Source organism: Bacillus rossius, chromosome 10, assembly GCF_032445375.1.
Source record: "Bacillus rossius redtenbacheri isolate Brsri chromosome 10, Brsri_v3, whole genome shotgun sequence".
NCBI classification, from domain to species: domain Eukaryota; kingdom Metazoa; phylum Arthropoda; class Insecta; order Phasmatodea; family Bacillidae; genus Bacillus; species Bacillus rossius.
This window is the reverse complement of record NC_086337.1, coordinates 10,502,675-10,529,891: the sequence shown is the minus strand read 5'-3', so window position 1 is coordinate 10,529,891 and position 27,217 is coordinate 10,502,675. Positions and strand designations below refer to the sequence as shown.

Sequence of the window (27,217 nt, the reverse complement as noted above, 5' to 3'; positions counted from 1 at the left end):
ATCGTGGTCAGGTCCATCGACATCTTCCGGCCCCTCAACAACACCTGACCCTGAATTGTCTGATGATTCTTCAGAGGGGGAAGAAGGGGACGAAGAAACAATTACATCTCCAGAAGCAAAACGGAAACTTGTGTGGTCTTGTAGAAATCTCACCCCACAAAAACATAAGTTTTCCTCGCAGACTCTGGACTAAAAAGCGATGTTCATACGAACAGTTTTTTCAGTTTGTTTTCCTTGTTTGTAACTGAACAAATTGTGGCTCATATTTGCCAGGAAACCAAAAAATATTTCACACAAAGGGCTGAGGATTTGACAGACAGAACAAAGAAAGAGTGGACAGAACTGACCCCAAATGAATTTTTTATTTTTGTTGCTATGTCTCTCATTATGACCAGGGTAAAAAAAGTTGGCCTTTTCGGAGTACTGGTGAAAAAATCAGGTACTGGAAACTACGATTTTTTCTCAACTTCTTTCACGGGACAGATACTTGTCAATCCTTAGGTTCCTACACTTCTATGACAATACTGTGGAAACCACGGATTATTTATTAAAACTTCGTCCCATTTTGGAGCATTTTCGCAGGGTTTTCAGAGCACATTTGTACCCATTTGAAAATATTTGTGTGGACGAATCACTCCTTCTGTTCAAAGGACGTCTAAAAATAAAACAGTACATCCCAGCAAAGCGAAGTCGTTTCAGAATCAAAATTTTTGTGATTTGTGATGTTCAAACAAATTATATTTTGGACTTTTTCATTTATTGTGGAACTGACACTGATCTTACAAAACACAATCTCGGTGTCTCTGGAGATGTTATTGCAACACTGATAGAGCCCTACTTACAGAATGGGCACACGTTATTGTGTGATAATTGGTATACAAGTCCTACTCTTTTCTGCTGGCTGTACAATCATGCAACTAATGCTTACGGCACAGTGCGACACAACCGGAAGGAAATGCCAAAAATGGCAGAAAAATCACAAAAAGGAAAGATGACATTCAGGTCTGTTTCAGGCCTAATGTTAGTTTTGAAATGGTGTGACAAGCGAGATGTTTATATGCTGTTCACTTTTCACTCAGCAGACATGCGAGAGACTGCTAAAATGGACTACAGAACAGGTGCAAAACGTCTCAAACCTTCGGTTGTAATTGACAAGTCAATGGGAAGTGTTGACCGAAGTGACATGATCATGAAAACTGTTGAAAGCGTCAGGAAATGCACCAAATGGTACAGAAAGCTTTTCTTCCACATAATAGACATGTCTCTGTTCAATACATTTTGCCTATACAAATTGTCTTCCGGCAAAGTGCCATATGCAAATTTTAAATTAGGCTTGATCCAAGAAGTTCTGGAAAAGTTTAAAGTTGACAGAAGAAGAGCAAGTGGGGGTGGGAGATGTAGTGATCCTCCACAGAGGCTGACTGCTGGACTTCATCTTCCAGGACAGCTGTCAAAGTATGCGACATGTATTGTTTGCAAGAAGAAACATGGGAAAAGAAAGCAAACAAAATTTTTTTGTAAAGCCTGCAAGCAAACACTTTGTGAATTTCCCTGTTTTGCAATGTACCACGAGGTGAAAAACATTTTCCCTCATGCAGATGCAAAAAAAATTAATATTTTGATAAACTAATATTATATGTTTGAATAGTTTTTGAATTTTGGGCTCCTTTGCAAAGACTGTGTGAATTTGTTTTGCTATGCATAAGAAGGCGAAAGACATTTGTGTTGCGCATTCAATAATTGTAATGATTTCAATGTTGACTAAAAATTCCAGTAAAAAATACTTTATTTAATTTTGCAGAGCTGATTCAAAGGTTGCAATGTAAATATTTTGTGCACTGTAAATGCTATGCTTAAACTGTAAATATTTTGTTTATATATGTTTGTAATAATATCAGAGCTAAAGAAAGCAAGTGGCAATTACGTATTTATGTAAGCGATGCGATTACTCTGCAAGTGAGAGTATTCTGTAAAGCTTTAAAACAAAGTCTCTTTGTTATTCTTATGGTTTGCTAATACTAATTAAAAAAAATGAAATATGTATTCCCATTAGCAGATTCATAAATAACATGAACTATATATACGTGTAAAATGTTTTCAAATATAAAAAAAAATTAACAACTGCTTTGTTCATTCTGCAGAGCAGATTCGTAAGTTAAAATAAACATATTTTGTTTATAATTTTACATAAATATTGACTGTTTGTAATCAAAACTAAAACACTGCAAAAAAAAGGGTTTATTTTGTTACAAACCAAGGTTTATTTTGACAAGTAGCCAGGTTTATTTCAAGAAGTACCAAGGTGTTATTCTGCAAGTACACCTCAGCTAAGAAATCGCAGTTAACATTCAAAGAAAATCTATGCGAATTCTAATAATGTTTGTGTGCTGCTGCCGATTCACTAAATAATAATAAAATAGTAGCATGTACAATATAATCATGTAAAAAGTTTTCTTTGGAAAATCAAAAATTACTCGTAAAATTGTTATTTATTTTAAGAAGAGCGTACAAAACTAGCGAGCGCGCTTATCAGGTGGATTCCAGTCAGAAGAGGTCGGTACAGGGGGCTCGGCCGGCCGGCCACATGCCCGGCCTCAAGGCCGCGCACTACGCACTCAGCGTCTGTCGCTAAAGGGTTAAAATGGTAAATGTTCTGATAAAGATGCTTGTTGAATAAGCTTTGAACAACAAAGCTCACAAGTGTGTCTCTGATGCCTTGGCTATACTGATGAAGAGACCAGAATCTGAAATTAAGGTAGGTGTCTGGCATGCGAGTGGTTTAAAAGTTTTAAAAGGAATTATGAAAGTTTCTGGCATGCAGGATTGCAAGAGCTGATGATAGGTTGCAAGGGCATCATTGGTTTGTGGATTCTCGGAAGGCCATAAATGTGAGGTGGCTTGCTGTTGTGTGGTGTGAGTCCAATAATGGTTTTGTTTAGAATGTCGCTCTGATGGTTTTTCAGGGTCTGATACACTTTGTGTTCAATGCTGGGATTGGATCTTTGTTCCAATGTGCCATTTTGCCTGGTTGGTGATTTTACTGACTGTGGCATGACCTTTGTCAGCAGGACTGATGACGATGTCAGAATCTTCTTTCAGTGTTTTGATGGCTTTGAGCTCATCAGTAAAATATTTGGTTTTGGTGACCTGGCTGATGTAATGACTAGAGCCAAGATTATATGGTTTTATGCGAAATCGCGAATTTTCACGCGAAATTCATCCCAAACCGCGAAAAATGCGAAATGTTTTCTAACCACAAATAAACACCTCAATATTGATTTAAATCGTTAACTACCGACTATTGGTTGATTGACAAAAATTCCGTATCTGTTTGTAGAAGAAATGGTCGTCATCCAACTGCAGTGTGGTGGTTATTTAATGCGTTAATTATTCATCTTAAAAAATTACAAGATATCACAAAAATTGACGATTTCACGAACAAAAAAAGATCGTTATCGGAGTTAGGTTAGGGTTTTTAAACGCATCTAGTCACTAGAGATCACGCAATATTAACAACTGACGATCGTAAACTTAAAATTATCAAGTTAACAAACACAACAACGTGAAAAATCTCAGCGCCTTGTTTGCTGTATCCTTTGAAAAATACACGTGAAAAAAAAACGGCATTCATTAAATAAATACGTATGAAAATTAAATAAAAGCGAACATTGATATTTAATGATCACTTAATATTTAATGAAATTTCACTGTAACGCAATTTTGTTTGCTTGTTGAATAAGCAGTTTACCGTGAAGCCTTCATTTTCATTTCACACTTCACAGGCGAGAGTGCCAAAATCGTAACATAATCGAAGTTTTCCGATCGCTAATGAAAAAGCACCATATTGCAAGGATTTATTCATTTTACGGTCATTAAATATTTTAAATAACGCTTACCTACCCAACCCTCCCGGAAAATAAATAAAAACATTTATTTCACTGACCTGACATAACCTAACCTTTTACTTCGGGTTGAGTATATGGCTCTCTCGCCTGTAAAAAGTAGGCTTCCCGCGGTTTATTTTTTCGCTAAAACTTCAGTAAATACTAGTTTTTGGTACCTCCGGGCTTTGTTTACAAATGACGTGCATAAATGAAAGCTAAATTTCTTAATCATGCCGAAAAATAAAGCTACTGCGGCATCACGTGCTGACGAGTTTAAGAATGAGGGATTATATGTCAGTGACGGAAAAATACTTTTCTGTAAATATTGTAATTGCCATTTGGAGCATGAACGTAAGGACACGGTAAACAAGCACATAATTAGCGACAAACATGTAAACGCTAAACGATCCCCATGCACTTTGAAACGACAGCTTTCTATCCCAGAAGCAGGAGTGGCGCAAATATGCGCAAAAAAACAAAAGGAAGATTTTGTTCTCGAAACTGTTGAAGCCTTTGTAGCTGCAGGTCTTCCTCTTGAGAAACTTGACAACAGCAAGCTGACTGCATGGATGCAGAAGCATGTAAGTGGTGCTGGTGATCTTCCAACAGCGGATTGGATGAGGAAAAAGTACATTCCCCTACTTAGAGAGAAAAAAGAAGTGGAAATCAAGCAGCAGCTCTTGGGGCAAGATGTGGTCATACTCGCAGATGAAACCACTGACAAGAGTAATAATTGTGTTTTCAACATCTTGTTTAAAATTCTGAAACCAGGTGCTGAACAAGATGTTATCTTAGGGGCTTCTTGTGCCCTTGATGCAGCAAATGCTGTTTGTTGTTCTCGGGCAGTGATTGATGTATGCTCCAAATATGAAGTCAAGGAAGAAAACATAATTGCGTATGTTACAGATAGTGCCAGGTACATGACAAAATCTGCTGGTACCCTTGAAGGTGTATTTGGTGACCACATGTACCACATACAATGTTGGGCCCATAAAGTAAACAAAATGAAAGCGGATTATCCTGAATTTGCAGCTGCTGCTTTAAAGTTAATATGGATACCTGCAACGAATGTGGACTCAGAAAGATCTTTTTCTAAGTATTCTGTAGTTGTAAGTGACAGAAGATGATCTCTAAAACCAGAGAATGCTGAACTGCTGACAATGGTGGCATTTTCCTGAGCTTAATTATATTGCATTTATAGAACAAAAGTTTAACTGTAGTTTCTATTTTAATTAATTTAGACTCTCTCCTGAACTCAGGAACAGTACTTACCTGCATAAGAATACTAAATATTTTAGTTGTTAATTTTTTATGTACTCTCAACATAGTATTGTTTAATGTGCATATTTTAAGTCTCTAACCACGAATTATTGAAGCATTTGATCAAGGCAGCTCTGCTAGGTGTGTACATGTTATTACATGTGTTTTAATTTTTTATGACGATAAAGACGAAATCCACAATTCTTAATGACGAAAAGTCCTTTTTCATAACACCATAAAATCTTGGCTCTAGTAATGACAATTTGTCAGAAAGCCTACTCTGTTCATCTGTGCTGATATTGTGTTGTTCACATCATTTGTTAAAATTCATGGTTATGTTCTTCTGTTTGTCGCTGTTTTGTCCAGGATTGTTGATTACCTGTATTTACTGTTCTTATTGCAAATGTATCGTCGTAGTCAGACCACTGAGTTCGTCTGTACTTTGACATTTGACATCTGCTGATATTGGCTTGCATCTTTGTTGTTCATTCTTGAAGTTTTTCTATGACAATCAGTGAAAACCAATGTGCCCATGAAATTCTTATAAATCACCTTAACTTGTACCCGCCAACCATTTTCAGTGGCTCACCACTCTCTTCCACACGAACGAAGTGTTTCGAAGTGCGAGAGAAAAGTGACTAGAGGAATTCCAACCAGTCACAGTCCACTGAGGTTGGAGAATCAGGAGAGATGGATGGGGTTGAAGTTTAGCCGTTGCATCACCTCACGACAATTAAGTCTCTACATAGACAGTATTTGGAAAAACAAAACACAAACCAAACACTGAAATCTTAAAATTTAGAAATAAAATTGAGCTACAAATAAAACCATAAAACCTTGTCTCTAATGATACTGCATGGATGTTGGCATTGCTAAGACTGATGTGAGTTGGAAGCCACTTGTCGTGCACCTGAATATGTCCACCCTTTTCAACGTACACCCTTCGCATAGTTAAAAGGAACCAAAGTAATCATGTCTTTTAATCAAATAAGTTTTTTGGAAGGATGAAATTATTCATATCTACTATACTAATTTCAATAATTTGACCACTCTTTTATCAAACCAATGGGTTACAAAGAAAATGAGAAACAGCCATTTGGAAAAAATACACTCAAAGGATTCAAGTTCACAGTAGGACATAAACCAGGCTTCAGATGAGACCTAGGGCTGGAATGGTGTGACGAAGTGGAAAGGAAGTTTGGTTTATTGCAGCAGTCACTGAAATACCAAGTTGGGTATATGAAAACAAGGGTGTTGACATTCTGCAAGGATAAATGTTATTTGAAGAGAAAAAAAAAGTTATTTATAAACCAGGAGGAGTAGTCTTATAACACAGAAAACCTACTTTACTAGGGACTTTTGTAAGAAGGTTTTACTGTAATACAACTTGCATATGCAAGTTCTCATTTTTTCCTTAGCTTGCTTAAACTAATAACTGCATATCAATTACTTACTGCTCTTCCGTATGTGGCATTCCAGATTCTCGATCGTGCTGCATTAGTTTCGAATGCCTGTGCCTTTTCTACTGGTTTGATGGCTCTGTCATACTTGGGCACCCTTTGTTTCACGCTCACAGCTTCATCATCCACCATCTGCAGTACAACATGCATTACAACTAATCAGTACTCATAAGTTAAATAGCAAAAAAGCAGCATCTCAATTACAAAAAAAAAACTAACCTGTGCAAGGTTCGGAAATGAATGTGAACGCTTAATCTGACCTGACGATCCACTGGTGCCTTCATCTTTCAGCGGAACATACTCTGAAATAAAAAGTAGTGTATTTTTTTTAACGAAGTGATACATCTTGAACATGGTAAATTATTTAGATACCAACAAACTAAAATTTCTAATGTGAGTTGACTTTAGGTTTTTTTTTTTTTTTTAAATTGTAATGATCTTGCAAATAATTTGACAGAGTTCAATTATTATTTTTTGGATAAATCCTAGAGTTTGAAATTTAAAACACTTCCTAAACCATTACAGTGAAAGGTCTTCAATACAACATTCTATTGTCCGGCAAGTTTTGTAACCCGGTGCCAATCAAGCTGCTTGCATTTAGATATTTGAGGTAGCTTCCGACTGTTGACCTGGACTGCCCGCATTTTTAGTTCGTTCAGAGTTTATCGTTACTGTCGGTTTTCATTTCAGTACAGTGTTTTCTGTTCTCCATAGCAGATTACTTATCACATCACAGATTTCACGGGTACATTTCCACAATGATTTTTTTGAAGATCTACGCATATGGATCACCCCATTAAATTTCACCCCATCAATTTCATTTATGAAATGGAAAATCAAACACCTACCAAGAACAAATTGGTCAAAGATTTAGATCTCACACTTGACTCTAAATTACTCTTTAATGACCACACTGAATCTATTGCAGCGAATGCCAATAGAACACATGCACAGATCAAATACATTACTTATTTTTCTTCTAATACTGACTAAATTATATGTCTTTATATTTCCTCACTGATATCTAAATTATAATATAATTCTATTATCTGGAACCATTTAAGAGATTCTAATAGTTAAAAATTAACAAATTACAATCTCGATTTACAAACTATCTTAGGCTCCTTAGGTACTGTAGAAGGAACATTTTAGATGCAAAATTTGTGAATGATTGCTTGGATCAAAATTAGATTGCAACTACGTGATAAAAAATATTGGTTACAAAGTTCCAAATTTAAATGGACGCTTTCGACCTTATTATGTATTATGAGTAAAAATAATGATTTTCTTTATATATTAGTAACTAAATTTAACACAATCAATAGTATTTATTACAATAGCAGAAAAAGAAGCTAGTATGTGTACTGTACTGGTTTATATTAACCAACCTTAGTATCTAATCTGTTCTAAATGTTATTACAACCTCTATGTATTTGCTTCTTATATCACATTTTATTTTATATTATACTAGCTCCAGTAACCGGCGTCGCACGGGCCTAACATATGGTGATATACTGTCCGCGAGTAAAAGCAAAATGGATAGTGCTATATGACAATGTGGTGGATATAAAGAAATGACACATAATTACTAGAGCCAAGATTTTACGGTTTTAAAATTTGGGAAATTTCGTCCTAAAGATTTTGAGATTTTGTCTTTATCGTCATAAAAATTCAGATTTTTTTTTTGGTATCACCTTTATAATTTATTTAGGAGATTTAAGATCAATAATAGTAAATGTAATTGCAACCCCTTTTATTAATATTTACAATTTTTGCTCAAAGTAAATTAAAACATTGTTCAAAGTAAATAAATATTAATGGCGTAGATTGTGTATTAGAGGAAAGTAAAAACACATTATGAACATAACTTAGGACCTCATAATTTTGGCATTATTCTTCCCATATTTGGTGAAGGTGCATTTATTTATATACAGGTGCCAGTATTTTAATTTGGTGAACATTATTCATGGTTCATGAGAAAGCAACCATAGTTAGAAGTTCAGCATTCTCAGGCAAAAGAGATCTTCTCTGGTCACTGACAATGACAGAATACTTTAATACTTTGAAAATGACCTTTCAGTGTCAACATTTTACAGTCAAACCTCTCTGAAACGACCCCTCACGGTTCCCAGGAATAGGGTCGTAATAGAGGGGGGGTCGTAATAGATGTTTTCCAAAATTTTCAGTTGATTTCACCACCCCCCCCTCCCCTTTCCAAACCGCTACTCTCTAAGAAACCAGCCGTACATTGGCAGGATGCTGTCACTCACAATGCTAGACGGCTTTGCTTTAAACCCACTTCAACCTTAATGACAAGTCCGTCGCCCTACAGGCCACCTCTAAAGAAAATATGTCAATAGACAGTTTATTTTTACTGGTTAGTTTACATGTATGTTTTCTGCTTGCCGTAGTTAAATACACTAGAACCCCGATGTCACGAACCCCGGATTTAACGAAGCAGTGATTTTACGAATACATTCTCGGGAACCGTCAAAAAATTGGACATTTTGACCAAAATGTGAAAATCAGAAGAAAAAAAATTAAAAAAAAAAAAACGACATGAAAGATCATTAATATCTGTTAATTTTAACACACAGCGTATTTTTATGTCGGCTTTAATACTTCCACTAATGTTCATGTAAGAATAACAAAAAAATTATGGGACATTTCCTTTAAAAATACGGCAGCAGTAGCTTGTGCAACGTAAGTGGGAGCGCGGGAATCTCGTCTAGACAGGCTGGCGGCAGCACAGGCGGCGGATGCATGACGTCATACGGCTTACCTCTCCTTCCCTTTCCCAGATTTCAAGGTTCATTCCTCCCAGGCATACAAACCATCGTGTATATCTCCCCCTCCTCCCTCATCGTCCTTTGGCATGTGAAACTGTCAACATCCTTCCTTCCCTTCTCCAAACTGCGTGCGACGAAAGCCAGGTTTATATAGTCCATTTCTGGTAAAATGAAAAATTTTTAAGGGCCCCCGCGACAGCCATTTACCGTTAATTGTTTTGATACAATTTGTTTGTTAGTTACACAACATTATTTCCGCTGGAAAATCACTGAAACTTCAAAATTTCTTTAATGGAAAAATTTAGCAGGGTCGTAAAAGTATTCATTTTTACCGAAAATGAACTATACTCGCCCTTCCTGCCAGACAACATTCTGGGCGCGTGACGCATGGCAACTACAGTCGTGTGCCGCGCACAGCCACGAAAAACCTACGCGATTTACAAACTACACTAGATATCCGACTGGAGTCTGTTGACAAAAAGCATTTAAGAATTTGTTAATGCCCAACTGGTTCTTTTGATATCGCATCAAGAGGTTTTAGAGGAGATAAAATGGCTAAAAGGCAAGTTTTCGAAGTTTTAGGTGTAAAAAACCCGTTACAAATTTCTTGAAAGTATCATAGGGAAATGCATTACACCTTTATCTTTATTTTTCCGCTATATAATGTTACGGTCACCGCTCAAATTTCACAGTTATCTGACGGGAACGAGATGACTGCGCGCCAGTTCAGAGCCTTGCACTTAGAGGTTTTACCGCGCTAGAACTACCATTGAGCGTCGCTCTTATCATCCCGCTTCACTAACACACACGCTGACCAGATGGTGCCCTAAAGCTAATTAGAGGAAGCATGTAGAAATACAAGGCAGGAAATTTTTCCAGCTTATCAACCAGGACCCGGGCAAGTCTTGACTATCAAGCTTTTCACATTAAAATATAAGTGTCTTGTATTGTGTCATTTCGGTGTTATTTAGCGGTTTTTCTTAAAAATCACTTTTTTCGCATTTTCCATATAATTTCGCGGAAAATTTCGCGATTTTGCGATCCACCATATAATCGTGGCCCTAATAATTACTATTAAATGTCTATGACCTATGATTTTCTGTTTATCTATGGCGATAGGTTGAACGGTTAAGAAGTTGATGCGCTGCCGCAACATCTAGTGGCGAGTTACAGAATAATGGATATCGCGAAAATATTCTCCATGTTCAAACATCTACGTATGCAAATTTTCATGGAGATTTGTTGCACGGTGTAGAAGTTGATGCAATGCAGCGCCATCTAGCGGTGAGTTGCAAAAAAATGGATAGCATGATAAAACCTTCTCCATGAAAAAACACTTCAATGTGCCAACTTTCATGACGATCAGTCAAACGTGTCGGAGTTTATCAACATCATACATACTAACATCCTATTTTATATACATAGATTTATATATCCTATGATCTATATGTAGTGTATTATATTGTATCAATGAATTTTTTTCTCTGTTGTCATAATTATTTTATGTATTAATATATGCTTTAACTATTACTTCCTGTTATAAGTCCTTTTTGACCTTGTCTGTGTTATTTTTTAACTTTTTTATCTGTGAAAGTTTGTTATTTGTTTGTTGTTTTGTGTTGTTTTGTTATTTTTTTGTATTCTTTTGTATTTGTACGGTATTTCAGCTGTTGGTAGACCTCTCACAATTTTAAATAAATAATTAAATAAAATATTTGTATTTCTTCCTTTTAAGATTGCTGCTTATTACAACTTGTTTTAATACCAGTGAACTGTATAGTAATTTTTATTTGGTACTCCCGTTAAAAATATAACGTTCAACAATTCGGAAAAATCACTTAACTGTCTTGGCCGTAGCCACAAGAATGCTGGCGTGAAGACCTTCGCTGTAACCAACAATTATATGTTTGTAGGTATTTTCTTTCAGGTAAACAAAGTTTTCCTATAAAATAACCATCAGTATTCCAAACAACCTTACAACTTCAAAACACTTAACGGTATGAATTAACACAGGATAAGAATTGGAAAAGAGTCAGTGGTCAAAAAATAGCAATTTTGGGAGATTGAAAAGGTTGTAAAATAAATGTTGTAGATATAGAACATTATATGATTGGAATAAATTATCTAATACTTTATTGTTCGGTTTCAATTGACTGGTCTCATAAGAGACTTTTAAATGCAATATTAATGTTTTTCTTCAAGTCGAGTTTAAGCATATGCATAAAAGAACTTGCCTCAAAGCTTGGATATTGACAATGCGCAGATGTTTCATAATGGTAATTAAACTTACTGGCACTCATTGTAGCTGGTTTAGTTGCACGAGCTTTCTCCAGTTCTGCCTGTCTCTTGTCAGCATCTTCTTTCCTGGGCAGAAAATCTATCTTCAGCATCCAAACACAACATTAATGCAGCAAAAGTAATGATGACAAAAGAGTCAAGACACAAATTAATAATACCTTTTTTTTTCCAAACTATCTGTGGCCGCTTCTTTGCTACGGATTCGTTGTTCGATGTCTGCTATCTCCGTGTTAGAGACCGGCAGCACGTTTTCTGCAGCTTCCTTCTCTTTGCGCATGGATTCAAGCGCTTTCCTAAGAGCCTTGTTCTCTTCATCCTGCAACACACAGCAACATTCCACTCCGCTGACTCCCTCCACAGCACAATTATTACACAATGTCAAGTCATGCAAACAACACAACAAAATTAAAACCAACCTTGAGCAAATTATATGAACAATCTTACCATATTTAGTACTTAGTAGTGTATCAAAAAAGCCTTACACTATTGTAAAAAAAATTACTGAAATATATATTCTTTGCTTCTAAATACGGAACACATTAATACAAACACATGGTGAAGTCAGCCAAATTATAAACAATGTGTTCCCTCGTAGATACCAAAGTGATTTGCAATCATTATTAATTTGAAAATTTAAACTAAAAACACTACCATGCAAATAAAGTTACATTGAGAATTTGGTTTGCACAAAGTTATTTAGTTAAGCAGGAAATTGTGGAATTTCTGTTTGGCTCACCTTGCTCACTAGTTAACTTGCATCAACTACCGTATTTGCTCGCGTAAAGGCCCCGCCCGCGTATACGCCCCCCCTCCTTGTTTTGTAAACATTTTTGAGAAAAACTTTAAAAATGTGTTTTTCTGAGTTTATCTGAAGGCAGGGCAGCTTGGCATGCATCAAACAGCAAGCCATGTATTGTGAGTGGCGGGAGGTGATTTTGTAAGCGGCAGTGATACAGAGACTGGTATTATAGTTTGTCCGCTCTCAGTAGGACTGTCGTGAGGCGTGACAGACGTAAGCAGTTAGTCGTATCTCAAACGACATAAAGATAAAGAAAGCTGGACTCGCGTGCTTGTGTTGATGTGCAGTGTTGTCGGTGAAGAAGAGGGGAAGTGAAGGAGGAAGGGAAGTGTGTGGTATTTCTAACACTCCTTTGTCTGGTTGGCTGGCTAGCTGGCAGGAGGGAGGTTAAGCCACGCCTCTGCCTCTCTCCCCCCCTGCGGACTCGCTGCCTCTCTCTCCCTCCTGCCGCGTCGCTGCCTCCCCCGCCCTCCCTCATTTAAACAAAGATGCACGACTTGCCAGTCATTCCGCCAGCTGTTTCACTTAATCAAAATTTAATTGGCGTTTAAATAGGTTGTGCCGGTATTTCATTTTGCTTTTATTAAATGTTAGTTTTTCATACATAAAAAAAAATTATTTTTTCCTCCAAATTTGTGTATAGACCCCCTCCCCTTTTTTGGAGTCAAAAATTTGGGGGGGAAAAGGGGGGCCTTTACGCAAGTAAATACGGTAAATCTACCACTAATGGGACAGTATTTCCTGTGTTTGTTCTTAAAACTTATCTCTCCGAGAGCTCTGTAAAGGGCTGTGTCATGTGTAGCTTTGCGGATACACAGCTGGTTCTGCCGCAGACACTGGTTGTCTTGGGTGGTCCGTCAGCTCGTGAAGCAAGGAAACCCCGACTACATGCCGACATTTGCACACACCCCAAATTACTTAAACCATTGAAATTAAGTTGAAAAGCACAACAACAGCACGAGTTTGTAAATACTAGGTCACACTAAAGCCATGTTTCCAAGTGTTCTATGCAAAAAAAAAATTACAATAGAACGCTGTTATAATTTTTTTCAAGGGAGCACAAGAAAAAAACATTATAAGCAGGAAAACGTTATAAGCAGGAAATCTCAATTTAGCACTTAACAATGTTTGAGCTTTGTACTAATGGACTCACCAAGCTATGTAAACAACTTTAATGTTAAAACCAAAGATAGTATACTTGTTACTTGAATTTTCTGAAATAAGCCAACAATTTTTCAACTTCGTCTTGTTCCCTGGTTAAATTTTGTTTGTCTTTAAAGATACACTGCCACATTTTTTGTAAAATGTTTCACGATTCATGACAACATTAAGAGTGAGAACGTCTACTCCTTCGCCACCTGAAAATGTTTAATTTTGGGATTCCTACGTATGAATGAAAAAAAAAAAATTTGTAAGCAATAGAAAACACATTTAGTTATGCCCTCGCTCAATGGTTGGTAACTTAAATATCGTAGGACTATGTACGTGCATCTGAATACCCACTGGAATGGCAAGGAAGAGAAGAGTTGATTAAGGGTGCCAACTGACACGGAACTATGAACATTGTGTACCTTCAGTATATTGCATAAAATTGTATTTTAACAAACTTCTTGTATTGTATGGCAGTGATTGTAAACATAAGCATACATAAAGGAAACTTTTTATCGTAAGTGTTGAAATAATTTGGTTTTAAAACATTTTTTCCCCATTTATTGAATGTTAGAAAGCAAACATTATAAGCAGGAAATTACACTATTTATGAACGTTATATGTAGGAAATAAATACATTGTCCTTATGGGGGAAATATTGGAACTTTAAAAATATGACATTATAAGCAGGAAAGCATTATATGCAGGAACATTATAACAGGGTTCTACTGTACTCACTTTATAAGCAAACCATTTTTTATTTAATAAGTTGATTTTTTTTTGAGTATGTTAAATTATAATCAACTACACAAGTATTATTATTTTTAATACCAAAACAATCCACCATGACTTGGTCTAATACAGGAGCCTGACGAGATAGTACGTTTACCATGTTGAAGAAAACGTGAAGTGGTTACGCTGGTACAATCAAAAATATTGTAGCATCCAGGTATGTACTGGCTGCAAGGGTGTTCAATAAATGCAGACATGAGTAAAGAATGACAAAACCCTTATGTCAGTGCATTTTTTAAATAAATTTTTCATTGGATTTTATAAGTTTTATTTAATACTTCTTATGGAGTTTGATATATGATAAATGAAATTCCATATGTAGATTTGTTTAAAGTCACTGTAGGAAAATTTACCAACCCGAAGTTCTTTTTATTGATATATGGATGCATTAAAATTGATCTGACATAGGGCAGTTCTAGGATTACCCACGTAGATGCATGGTGAACACTGCCGTGAGGTGAGGAATAGTTTCTCAAAGTACTTCTGTTTCCTGGCCCATTCTTTCTGTCATTGCTCATTCTAATCTCATCACAGCTCTTCGTCTCTCACAACTCCGCAGTCATATGGTACGTTAAGCCTAGACCACAAGCTTTCATGACCAGTCACCTAGTAGTTCTTTGCCTCTGGGCACAAGCCTCATCTGGGTATTTGAGATCTGGCACAACTTCTTATAACCATCTTCAAGAGGTGATAGCAAAAACCTTAAGACACAATACAAGACATGCCGGAAAAAAAAAAAAAAAAAAAAAATCAATTATACAGTCGTAGCTTAAACCCAAAAGCCAGTAGTGGTTACATTATGCCCTACTAGTGGTAGATAAATAATATGGTTTTTAGTTTCGTTTACGAGGAGATCATAGCAGATAACATACAGGTTCATGGTTAAAGGACAACACCCACCGTGACCTGCAGTTCGCTCTCCAGCCGCAATATCTTCTTCAGCAGTTGCTCCTCCTGCTCCTGCAAGGAGGCACCCAGCTCTCGGTCCGCCTCCCCCTCTCTCCGGGCCCGCACCTCCAGCCACTCCCCCTCCACGTCATCCCGTGCCCGAGCCAACTGCAGAGCTCGCTCCGCCGCCGCCTCCCGCTCCCGGGACAACTCCTTGTACCGCTGTAGTGCCCGTGCCTTGGCTGCCCGGTCCACCACAGGCAAGGAGCCCTCCGACCTGCACACACACACCCTGTAGTCACACTGGACTGCAGCCAGGACTCTCGACCATCACACTGCAGAGCTCGTTCCCGGGCCAGCTCCTTGTACCGCTGTAGTGCCCGTGCCTTGGCTGCCCGGTCCACCACAGGCAAGGAGCCCTCCGACCTGCACACACACACCCTGTAGTCACACTGGACTGCAGCCAGGACTCTCGACCATCACACTGCAGAGCTCGTTCCCGGGCCAGCTCCTTGTACCGCTGTAGTGCCCGTGCCTTGGCTGCCCGGTCCACCACAGGCAAGGAGCCCTCCGACCTGCACACACACACCCTGTAGTCACACTGGACTGCAGCCAGGACTCTCGACCATCACACTGCAGAGCTCGTTCCCGGGCCAGCTCCTTGTACCGCTGTAGTGCCCGTGCCTTGGCTGCCCGGTCCACCACAGGCAAGGAGCCCTCCGACCTGCACACACACACCCTGTAGTCACACTGGACTGCAGCCAGGACTCTCGACCATCACACTGCAGAGCTCGTTCCCGGGCCAGCTCCTTGTACCGCTGTAGTGCCCGTGCCTTGGCTGCCCGGTCCACCACAGGCAAGGAGCCCTCCGACCTGCACACACACACCCTGTAGTCACACTGGACTGCAGCCAGGACTCTCGACCATCACACTGCAGAGCTCGTTCCCGGGCCAGCTCCTTGTACCGCTGTAGTGCCCGTGCCTTGGCTGCCCGGTCCACCACAGGCAAGGAGCCCTCCGACCTGCACACACACACCCTGTAGTCACACTGGACTGCAGCCAGGACTCTCGACCATCACACTGCAGAGCTCGTTCCCGGGCCAGCTCCTTGTACCGCTGTAGTGCCCGTGCCTTGGCTGCCCGGTCCACCACAGGCAAGGAGCCCTCCGACCTGCACACACACACCCTGTAGTCACACTGGACTGCAGCCAGGACTCTCGACCATCACACTGCAGAGCTCGTTCCCGGGCCAGCTCCTTGTACCGCTGTAGTGCCCGTGCCTTGGCTGCCCGGTCCACCACAGGCAAGGAGCCCTCCGACCTGCACACACACACCCTGTAGTCACACTGGACTGCAGCCAGGACTCTCGACCATCACACTGCAGAGCTCGTTCCCGGGCCAGCTCCTTGTACCGCTGTAGTGCCCGTGCCTTGGCTGCCCGGTCCACCACAGGCAAGGAGCCCTCCGACCTGCACACACACACCCTGTAGTCACACTGGACTGCAGCCAGGACTCTCGACCATCACACTGCAGAGCTCGTTCCCGGGCCAGCTCCTTGTACCGCTGTAGTGCCCGTGCCTTGGCTGCCCGGTCCACCACAGGCAAGGAGCCCTCCGACCTGCACACACACACCCTGTAGTCACACTGGACTGCAGCCAGGACTCTCGACCATCACACTGCAGAGCTCGTTCCCGGGCCAGCTCCTTGTACCGCTGTAGTGCCCGTGCCTTGGCTGCCCGGTCCACCACAGGCAAGGAGCCCTCCGACCTGCACACACACACCCTGTAGTCACACTGGACTGCAGCCAGGACTCTCGACCATCACACTGCAGAGCTCGTTCCCGGGCCAGCTCCTTGTACCGCTGTAGTGCCCGTGCCTTGGCTGCCCGGTCCACCACAGGCAAGGAGCCCTCCGACCTGCACACACACACCCTGTAGTCACACTGGACTGCAGCCAGGACTCTCGACCATCACACTGCAGAGCTCGTTCCCGGGCCAGCTCCTTGTACCGCTGTAGTGCCCGTGCCTTGGCTGCCCGGTCCACCACAGGCAAGGAGCCCTCCGACCTGCACACACACACCCTGTAGTCACACTGGACTGCAGCCAGGACTCTCGACCATCACACTGCAGAGCTCGTTCCCGGGCCAGCTCCTTGTACCGCTGTAGTGCCCGTGCCTTAGCTGCCCGGTCCACCACAGGCAAGGAGCCCTCCGACCTGCACACACACACCCTGTAGTCACACTGGACTGCAGCCAGGACTCTCGACCATCACACTGCAGAGCTCGTTCCCGGGCCAGCTCCTTGTACCGCTGTAGTGCCCGTGCCTTGGCTGCCCGGTCCACCACAGGCAAGGAGCCCTCCGACCTGCACACACACACCCTGTAGTCACACTGGACTGCAGCCAGGACTCTCGACCATCACACTGCAGAGCTCGTTCCCGGGCCAGCTCCTTCTACCGCTGTAGTGCCCGTGCCTTGGCTGCCCGGTCCACCACAGGCAAGGAGCCCTCCGACCTGCACACACACACCCTGTAGTCACACTGGACTGCAGCCAGGACTCTCGACCATCACACTGCAGAGCTCGTTCCCGGGCCAGCTCCTTGTACCGCTGTAGTGCCCGTGCCTTGGCTGCCCGGTCCACCACAGGCAAGGAGCCCTCCGACCTGCACACACACACCCTGTAGTCACACTGGACTGCAGCCAGGACTCTCGACCATCACACTGCAGAGCTCGTTCCCGGGCCAGCTCCTTGTACCGCTGTAGTGCCCGTGCCTTGGCTGCCCGGTCCACCACAGGCAAGGAGCCCTCCGACCTGCACACACACACCCTGTAGTCAGAAAACTTTACGGCATGCAGTCCCATATCTGGGGAAGTTATTTCTTGAACTCTTTTGCCTTTGGTTGATCATGTAGTGCAAAAGATTTTTTTCTTTGTTTGTCTTCACCTTTTTAAATTTTTTTTTGTGCCTCTATGAACAGACTCTTTCCCAACCTTGAGTAACCCCACCAAACACAATTCCTCCCATAAATTTTTGAATTTGTTTTGACACCATCGTACTAATTTGACCTTTTGCACCTTTTATTTTAGTTAATGATCATTTCTTTTGCATTGTGAGTTCAAGTTCTTCCTCCGGGCTGAACTCCTGAACTCGCCACCATGCTCCTCAGAACTGAGTGAGCTTCTGCTACTCCTGATGCAGGTCCAGCAGAGTCTAGTCCCTCACACCTGGGCCAGCGTGCTGCAGATAATTCTTGGAAATGAATACCCTGTTTTATCGCATAATTGTCGCATGCGCATAATCGTCTCATCCATATTTTAGGGCATCAAAATTAGATAAAACAACTTCTCGCGTGAATGTCCCATTATATTTTTGGCCCCGCTATTAGATTTCGAGTACTTCGCGTAGATATTTTTCCATACAAAAAATGTATTTTTAAGTATAAATCTAATATTTATTCAGACATTACCACTTACTTATTTAATTAACAGAAGTATGAAGAGGTCTGATGTCTAAATGTTCTTCTAAAAATGTTTTTAAACGTTATAATCTTTATCTGTTTGTCTGCGTCGCGACGCTGTATCGCTTATAAAACTATAGACAGCGCTAGTTGGCAGCATTCATGTTTGATTATGTTGCTTCCCGTATAGAGCATGCACACATAGTCAAATACCAATATTGATATTTCACCGAATTGATGTTTGGTTAGGTTGCTTCCCGTATAGAGCGCACACACGTAGTCGAATATCGATATTGATTTCTCGCCGATTGCATGCAACGCACGCTCTTTGTCGAATGCCGAGTTAACTACATTTGATGGCTCGCACTATTTCGTGGTAAGTGTGTACTACGACGATAGTTAGGCATTAATTCAGGCTCGCATTCGGGTCACAAATTTTGTTTTTCTATTTTTTTTATATTTGAATTTTGTTACATGCGCACCAACAGTCCGGGGACTTTAGTGGTGGGCACGACGTATACAAAATATACACAAATACATAAAGAAACAAGAAACAAAGACAAGACATCCATACAAACAGACAACACAAGGACAAATACAAATATAATAAATACTTAAAATAATAATTAGTACAAAGTAGTAAGGTAGTAAGCAGCAAGACATAAAATTTAATAGAGTACAATAATGTAAACGTGAAAGAGAAAAAATACTAACTATAATTTTATTAGTATGAGGATATAAATTACATTAAATACTTTAAAACATAGCTCTGTTCAAAATTAATTTATAGTTGAAGAAAGGTTTTTGTTGCATGACTTATTCATTCATATTGTTTGGCATGCTTTTGTATAATCTACTTTTTAAATAAACGTACTTTCCATAAATGGGTTTTGTTTTTATGAATAACTTTACCTAACAAAAAATTGCACCGCTATTTTCCAAACTTGATTTTAGTATAAAATGTACAACAATTATGCGATAAAACACAGTATTATTTCTATTACGTATCTACATTAAGTTCAACTGCAAATACTTTTGAAGCATCACTATGTGAAATGAACAAATTTATACTTTCAAAATCAACACCCAAATACACTCAATTACTGGTATCATTATTGCCCAAAGATGCCTAAAGGAACACTAAATTAAATTACCCAAAACTTTAAATGTATCTCATGCTTTACATTATGGGTACAAGATAGTCTATTTGAAACCAATACATATTGCTTGCCAGCCGGCTTTTCAATATTTAATATGCTTTTAAAACAATTATATATTTTAAATCTTCAACATTTTTTCAAACCTTAATTTCTTTTAATGATTTATAAACAGTTTCTTTACATTTATCATTTTATTTTAGGGTTATTTTAATGTAGTCTCTAAAGCAAAAGTTAAAAATGCCTTTCTAACTTATACCTTATAGCAATTGCTCTTTTTACTCATCTATGAGCCTTATTTATTAAAAATAACTCTAAAGCATAATCTGAATATTCAAAAATTCACAGTGTAATAAAGTAATAATTAATATGTTCACCTTTCTTATATACCTTATTACTTTTATTTTAAGTTACAATCCACCCCAGTGTTTCAAATAATATACAAACCACACAATTGAAGACCTTGGTGCAAAAAGGGGATAAGTCCACTTTTTACCTAAAATCATTTTATTGGTTGGCTATACAGTAAAAAAATCACTGCATAAACTGGTGCAGAAAGGGTATAAATACCTTTTTAAATGCCTTAGCAACAGACTGTAGAATGTTATCCCCTGCAACCTTTTGGTGCATAAAAGGGATAAGTTGCGGAGTTATCCCCTCTTTGCAGCTAACATATTTTCCTAACTTATGTTCACAGTTACAATTAAAATTATTTTTCACCCATAAAAATCACTTTTAAATATTCAACCTGCATATCTCGCTTGCTACGTCGCCTCTCATCATCTGTTTTAGATGTGAACATGAAAACATATAGCTGGAACGCACTCTATATGCTCGAAGGTGATTACTAAGTATAATCTCTATGGAGAAAAAATAAACATCTGTTCGATTATCAAGTATGGCAGAAAGTAGTGATGAGTGTACAGACCTTGAAGCATCTGGAAGTGAATATATTCCGTCCAACGTGGAAAATAGTGATTCAGAACTAGATAAAGGTGAAAGTAAAAATAGAGGTAGAAAAAGAAAGTGTAATGTAAAGAAATGGAAGCGAAATGTAGCAAAATCAAAACGTGCTCGTGGTGAGGCTTATGTGGGGCATAGAGGTAAAAAGAAACCAGGCAGGCAAACAGCTACAAACTGCAAGTGCAAGAAAAACTGCCTCGGCAGTCTGACTAATGAACGCAAACATTTATTCTTGAAAGCATTCAATAATATAGCAGAACAAGAAAGACAAGATTCTTACCTTAGTGGACTGATTACAGTTTTACCAGTAGCCCGACGAAGAATAGTATCCGGAAACAAGTCACCTCGCTGCTACAGTATCAAATACAAAGTAAGTTCAATACCTCTACCCTTATCTTGTAAACAATCATCACGCCAATGAACATGTGTACTTACTATTGCATGTTTGCTTTGATTTTAGGTTAGGGACGGCCCAAAGCAAATCGAAGTTTGCAAAATGGGATTCTGCTTACTACATGGCATTGGTAAGAAGAGAGTGGAAAGGATTGCAAAGCACATGTCAACATCTGTAACACCTCCAACAGATGGCCGAGGGAAACATGATACCAGAGCAAATGCTATTCCCGAAAATATCAAACAGCAAGTCGATAACCATATCAGAAGCTTCCCAAGGAGATCACATTACAGCAGAGGTAAGAGCAACAGGTATTATTTGTCTCCGTTGCTAAACATATCACATATGTACCAAATGTATCTGGAGAAGTATGAAGTTGATGTGCATCATCGTCTGAAGGAAGGACAAAACATCAAACCTACTGTGACGTATGATTATTATTACAGATATTTTCGAAATAACTTTAATTATTCATTCGGGAGGCCTCGTACAGACACGTGCAAAACATGTGATATTCTGGAGAACCAGATAAATGGGGCAACTTCTATAGAGGAAAAGAAACTACTTGAGACTGAAAAAATGGTTCACATCACTAAAGCAGACATGTTTTATACAAGCATGAAAGGTAAGATACATGAAGCTGAAAACAATGAATTTACCGATACACTCTGTTTTGACTATCAACAAAATATGCCCCTTACAAAAGTACCGTCCAGCGATGCTTTTTACTGTCGCCAGGTTTGGATCTACAACTTCTGTATCTATTCAGCGAAACTCAAAACTGCCCACTATTATATGTATGATGAATGTACAGCAAAGAAAGGCTCAAATGAAGTTATCTCGTTCCTGAAAAGTTATTTTGATAATGTGCTCAACACATCGGTAAAGAAAGTCTTCCTTTTTTCAGACAACTGCTGTGCACAGAATAAGAACAATGCTTTAGTCCAGTTCCTTTTTAGCTGCACACAAATAGGGAGATTTGACGATATTGTGCACCGATTTCCAGAACCGGGCCACAGCTTCCTTCCATGTGACCGGTGTTTTGGTCGCATTGAAATAAACATCAGAAAAACAGAGAGGGTATATTTGCCTCAAGAGTACAAAAGTTTGGTGAAGAACCTCACCTAAGAAGTTCTTTGTCATTGACGTAAAACAAGATGATGTACGAGATTTCGTCACACATTTGAAGCAAATGTTTCTGAAAAAAGTGAAGGGCACAAGTGTATTTACTGTATCGCGTTTCCGTATTTTCCACTACTCTGGCTCATCACAAGTTCTGCGATGTTGCAGTCACCAAAGTGAACTTTACTATGAAAACTTTAATTTAATAAAGGCTAAACAACAACTTTCACTTGATGCTCCTCCTGCATATGTGATGAAACTACCACTTAAAGATGCGAAACTAAGGGACACAATGAAACTCGCAGAACAGTATGTTCCGAAGTGTGACATGTGGTACTACAATAACTTGAAGTCTGTGGCAACGATAGATCTAGAATGTGGTGCTTCTTGTTCAGACGATGACTACATTTCACTGTGAACGTGTAATAGATGTTTGTGTGTGTTCATTTACAGCCATATTCTTTCATAGTACATAATGAAGTGTTGTACTTTGACTTGTTACAATAACATTGTATTGTTTATCTTAAGTTTTGGGTACTTCTCTGAAATTAATGTTATGTATATTGATTTTATTACAATACATAGTTTTTTAAGAGTACAAAGAGTCTTCTATCATGTGGTAATATTGTTAATTTAAAATACTGTCATTAATTAGGGATTATACATATATGTATTATTATTTTCATTATTTGGAGCAAAAAACTATTAACTTATTAACGATTTACTTCCGAAGCAATTTTATTGTGAATGTGGTTGACGATACACTTTTCCATACTTTATAATGAAAATGTAAACAAGTCATGCACATATAGTAGCCCCAATTTTGCAATATGTTTTTTGTCTCTCCTGTAAAATTACTGAAATGTGAGTTATCCCCTTTTTGCAGCAAGGTCTTCAATTACTCAAACATGTACAGTTATTCACCATCGAGGAAATTGTGCCGCCCAGCCGGGATCGCTGGTTATAGCAAGCGCAGTGCACATGGGTTTCTTTCCCCTTTTATTAAGTCAAGTATTTGTTATATTAGTGTCAACTATACAAACTGAGTTTCTTATGTTGCCTGCTCCTTCAAATGTCAATATTCCAGCAAATTTTTATTGCATTCATTAGAGAGTTTTGAGATGTATTCACAACATTGTGGACAGTATTTTTCTTCCCTGCTAAGATAAAAATAATGTTTCTGAGTCTGTTAAACTATGGAGCCAATCTATAATGGGAGGTGGTGGGAATATGGATAAAGAGCCCTCGTTATCAGACAATATTTCTTAGGCACACCATCCATAAGTTTAGCAATGCCCTTGTTCAGGCAAGGTCTGATTTACAGTGTGACAAAGGTTTTTCTGGTTGGTATGATGAGTGGAATGCAAGTAAATTTAGCAAGTACAAACACATATTAAGCAATAACTGATCTAAATGATAAAACAGCATTACTTTAAAAATTAAACTAGGCTACAAGGCTAATTATAAAATAAAATAATAATACAAGAAAAAACTGGACAGAATAATTAAAAAATACAATAACGAATATGCAAGTGAAATATTTAAGGTAAATAATATTTTTATGTAAAATGGTATAATGGTCCAAATATAGTTGAGACACAGCACATAAAAATATATTAACCAGATGGACAATGATTAGTAATGTCAAGCAAGATAGGATGGTGTTGACAATGAAGATTGTAAGGCACTTCTGGACACTGCGTACAAAACTTGATGCAGAATAAAGCATTTACATTGTGATGTAGGTTCCCCTAAGGCCACTAACTTGGTAATTATTTTATTAATTTTATTCTTAATATGTCAAATCAACTTTATTTGATTAAGTTTTATAAGTAATCAAATTTATTTTTTTTCTGTTCAAATTTTTATTCTTACAGTAAATTTTAGCGGAACTCATGAAGAAGTTGGCAACAATTTTAAAAGATGCTAGAAAACTTGTGAGGTTTAAAAGTGTTATTCTAAGTTTTAACCTTTAGTTTTAATTAGTGTTAAGGATTTATGTGATAATATTAACTGCAAAGTAATTATTGAGAAGTGTGGGCGTAGAACCTTTTCGCGTCTGTAGTTTGTCTACGTGCACCACTAGCGTGATGTTAGAGGGAAAGAGAAGAGAAAGTCATGTGATGGGAGACAGCTGTAAGACTTTGACATGGGCAGTCACGGAGTGAGAGCTTGTCAACGCGGGCCGTGAAATGTTCCACGAGTGCAGTGAAATATTGACCAGTGATTTGCAGGTTTAGCTATGCCTTGTAAGTGTTTTGCACGCCATGGGAATGCAAAATTTGAAGTTGGTTCCACACTGGAACGCTGGCTGGTGTGTCGAAAGGAGTTCGCCGGGAATCGATTTGACTTGCTGGACGGGTTAGTGCCTGGCTTGCCTAAAGATTTAAGTGAGCAATTTACATGGGGAAACATACACAGGTACTTGAAACGTCACATCAATTTCACAAGTAAGTGTCGCCCCACCCCTGCTTTGTGGCCCATGCTGATTGGAATTTTAACGGCTGTTTTATCACATTGAGATAGACTGGTTGGTAGAATGATGTGAATTTGTTTTAGAAATTTGTCTGCACATTAACCTGTTCCCTCAAAATCAGCACTGATGAGCTGAAGTTTTCAATGCAACTCCACACAGTATTTTTTTTTACGAAGTTTATAAACTATTTTTTTGGAAATATTTTTAACATATTGGAAGAAATGTTACAAGTTAGTCATTCTAGAAGGACTGCAAGATTTAGATCGCTTTCCACACAACACACGTATATCAATCTAATTTAAATTATATTTTTTATTCATGCCAGCTTTGTCATAATATTTTTAAAAAAAAATTATCGATCATATTTTATTGTATTTATTGTTGCAGTAATGTTTATAATCTATAGCATAAAATTAAAGGTACCTGTAAATATTATTTTTGGAAATTATTTTAATAATAATATAATTTTAAAAAGTATAAATAAAAGCATTTCACCGATTCATATGTTATTGCTTGTAATAGTGATCAGCCCTTTTTTGTGACAATAAAATGCACACAAAGTGTATCTCATATTTTTTTACTATCATCTGATACCTCACCTCTTTAAAGTTTTGTTTACTCTCTGCTAGTTTATTTCTGAGTTTAAGATGGTTTTATATTTATGACTCACATCCATTTTTTTGCAGAGAATGTTTAGTACAACAATCCCTCACTTAGCATGATTAATGCATTCCTAAAAATGCTTGTGTTATTCGAAATTGCGTAACCTGAAGCATTACATTCCATAAATAGCAAGGCTAATTTATTTAATATGTTCCAAAATTGTGTAGGAAAATATACTTTACGTAATATAAATGCATAGAATAACACTCTATCATAAATATGTCACACTATTTATCTTTATATGCCTCCCATCGAAGGCCAAAACATTGTAATATTTTTCTTTGTATTTTGACATGTAAATTTTTGTGACGCAGATGCTTATGTTATAAATTCAAATGTAATAATTGATTGAACATAAATACGTTAATGGCACTAACTGGAATGGTTAACAATACTTCACTTTTGGCGCAATAAGCAGGCAAACCACCTCAGCGGCCATGACTCACTCTAGTCACTCATTACTACTACCCGACGTAAGACGCCTCAATACGCCATGGACCTCAAATTATTTTTTCACTGATCCGTTCATTCCATCGCTTGATTATTTTACCTTACCTCTGGAGCGTGACTGCTCTATTAATTTAAATAGTAATCCACGTAGCAGAAATCAGACATCACCATTAAATAGTTCCCCAGGCCACTAGGTGACCACAGCCTCACTTAAACCAGCCGTGTCATTAGGTGTTTGATCCGTATTACTTATTTGTTTAATGGTAACTGCTGTACGAGAGGTATGTGGTGCCAAGGTGCCTGGAACTTAAGTGTTTTTGTCTGTGGCCACCCATTGTGTAACACCTTCCAGCATGTCGGCTGGTGGGTCACCCTAATAGTCCGCTATAACGTGCCTGATGCTGAGAGCGGGCAGAGTCCAGATAATTTGGGCAGTTTCAGAGGGACATGAGTCATGCCTAGAGACCCCGAAAAATGGTGAAGCGCGAAATTCACGAAATAATGCGAAAATTTGATACTTCAAACGAATTTTGCGACTTTCCTTTGATTTTGACATAGTCGCGAAATTCACGTTTTTTCGCACAAAATAATGTCCTAATGTCGCAAGTTCTATTTATTTACGCCATCATAACATAGGCGTGAAATAAACATAGACTGAAAGACTAGTGCCGTAATATTATCTTCATTTTGATACGTTACTGAAATCCACGTATTTTTATTACTCTGTTAACAAGCAGTAAATATCGCCATCGTGAATGAAAACAAAATGTAACAAATGTCAACAATCGATATGTGCACACTACCAACATAACAAAATTGACTCCACAGTTTTCGTGTTTTGAATAATGATCGTTTCTGCCGCAAGGCGCACTGGTATCGATTTTTCTAACCTAATTTAATCGCATGGAGCTAAGATGGCAGTCATTCTTGCGTGCACATATCTATGAGTGTTTACAACTACCATCCACATTTTGTAAGTTTTGTGATGCAATTGAACTTATGGCTAAGATGCCGAAAACTTCGACAATGTTTGATCGCGAAAGAGAGATGAAATCGGATGATTTTATATCTTTGATCAGCGGGACAAAATTATGATGTGCAAGTTCTGCAACGTGCGGGTTGATTGGACACGCAAAGACACGTGTAAAAAGCATGTGGCAAATGACACACACAAAACAAAAAAGACAATTATTTTGTCAAGCATTCTACCGTGTCTA

General features: G+C 38.7%; 1 protein-coding gene across 2 annotated transcripts in view; it reads right to left on the bottom strand.

The window, feature by feature from the left end:
* Positions 1 to 27,217, bottom strand: part of LOC134535776 (ubiquitin carboxyl-terminal hydrolase 8) — a 203,561-nt gene that overhangs the window by 80,710 nt on the left and 95,634 nt on the right. For both annotated transcript variants that reach the window (XM_063375026.1, XM_063375027.1), the window contains exons 8-12: positions 15,332 to 15,596; positions 11,850 to 12,007; positions 11,684 to 11,757; positions 6,824 to 6,906; positions 6,599 to 6,736 (exon numbers count right to left, since the gene is read on the bottom strand). In XM_063375026.1, coding sequence (XP_063231096.1) covers positions 6,599 to 6,736; positions 6,824 to 6,906; positions 11,684 to 11,757; positions 11,850 to 12,007; positions 15,332 to 15,596 — 718 coding nt within the window. The remainder of the gene's footprint in view (positions 1 to 6,598; positions 6,737 to 6,823; positions 6,907 to 11,683; positions 11,758 to 11,849; positions 12,008 to 15,331; positions 15,597 to 27,217) is intronic.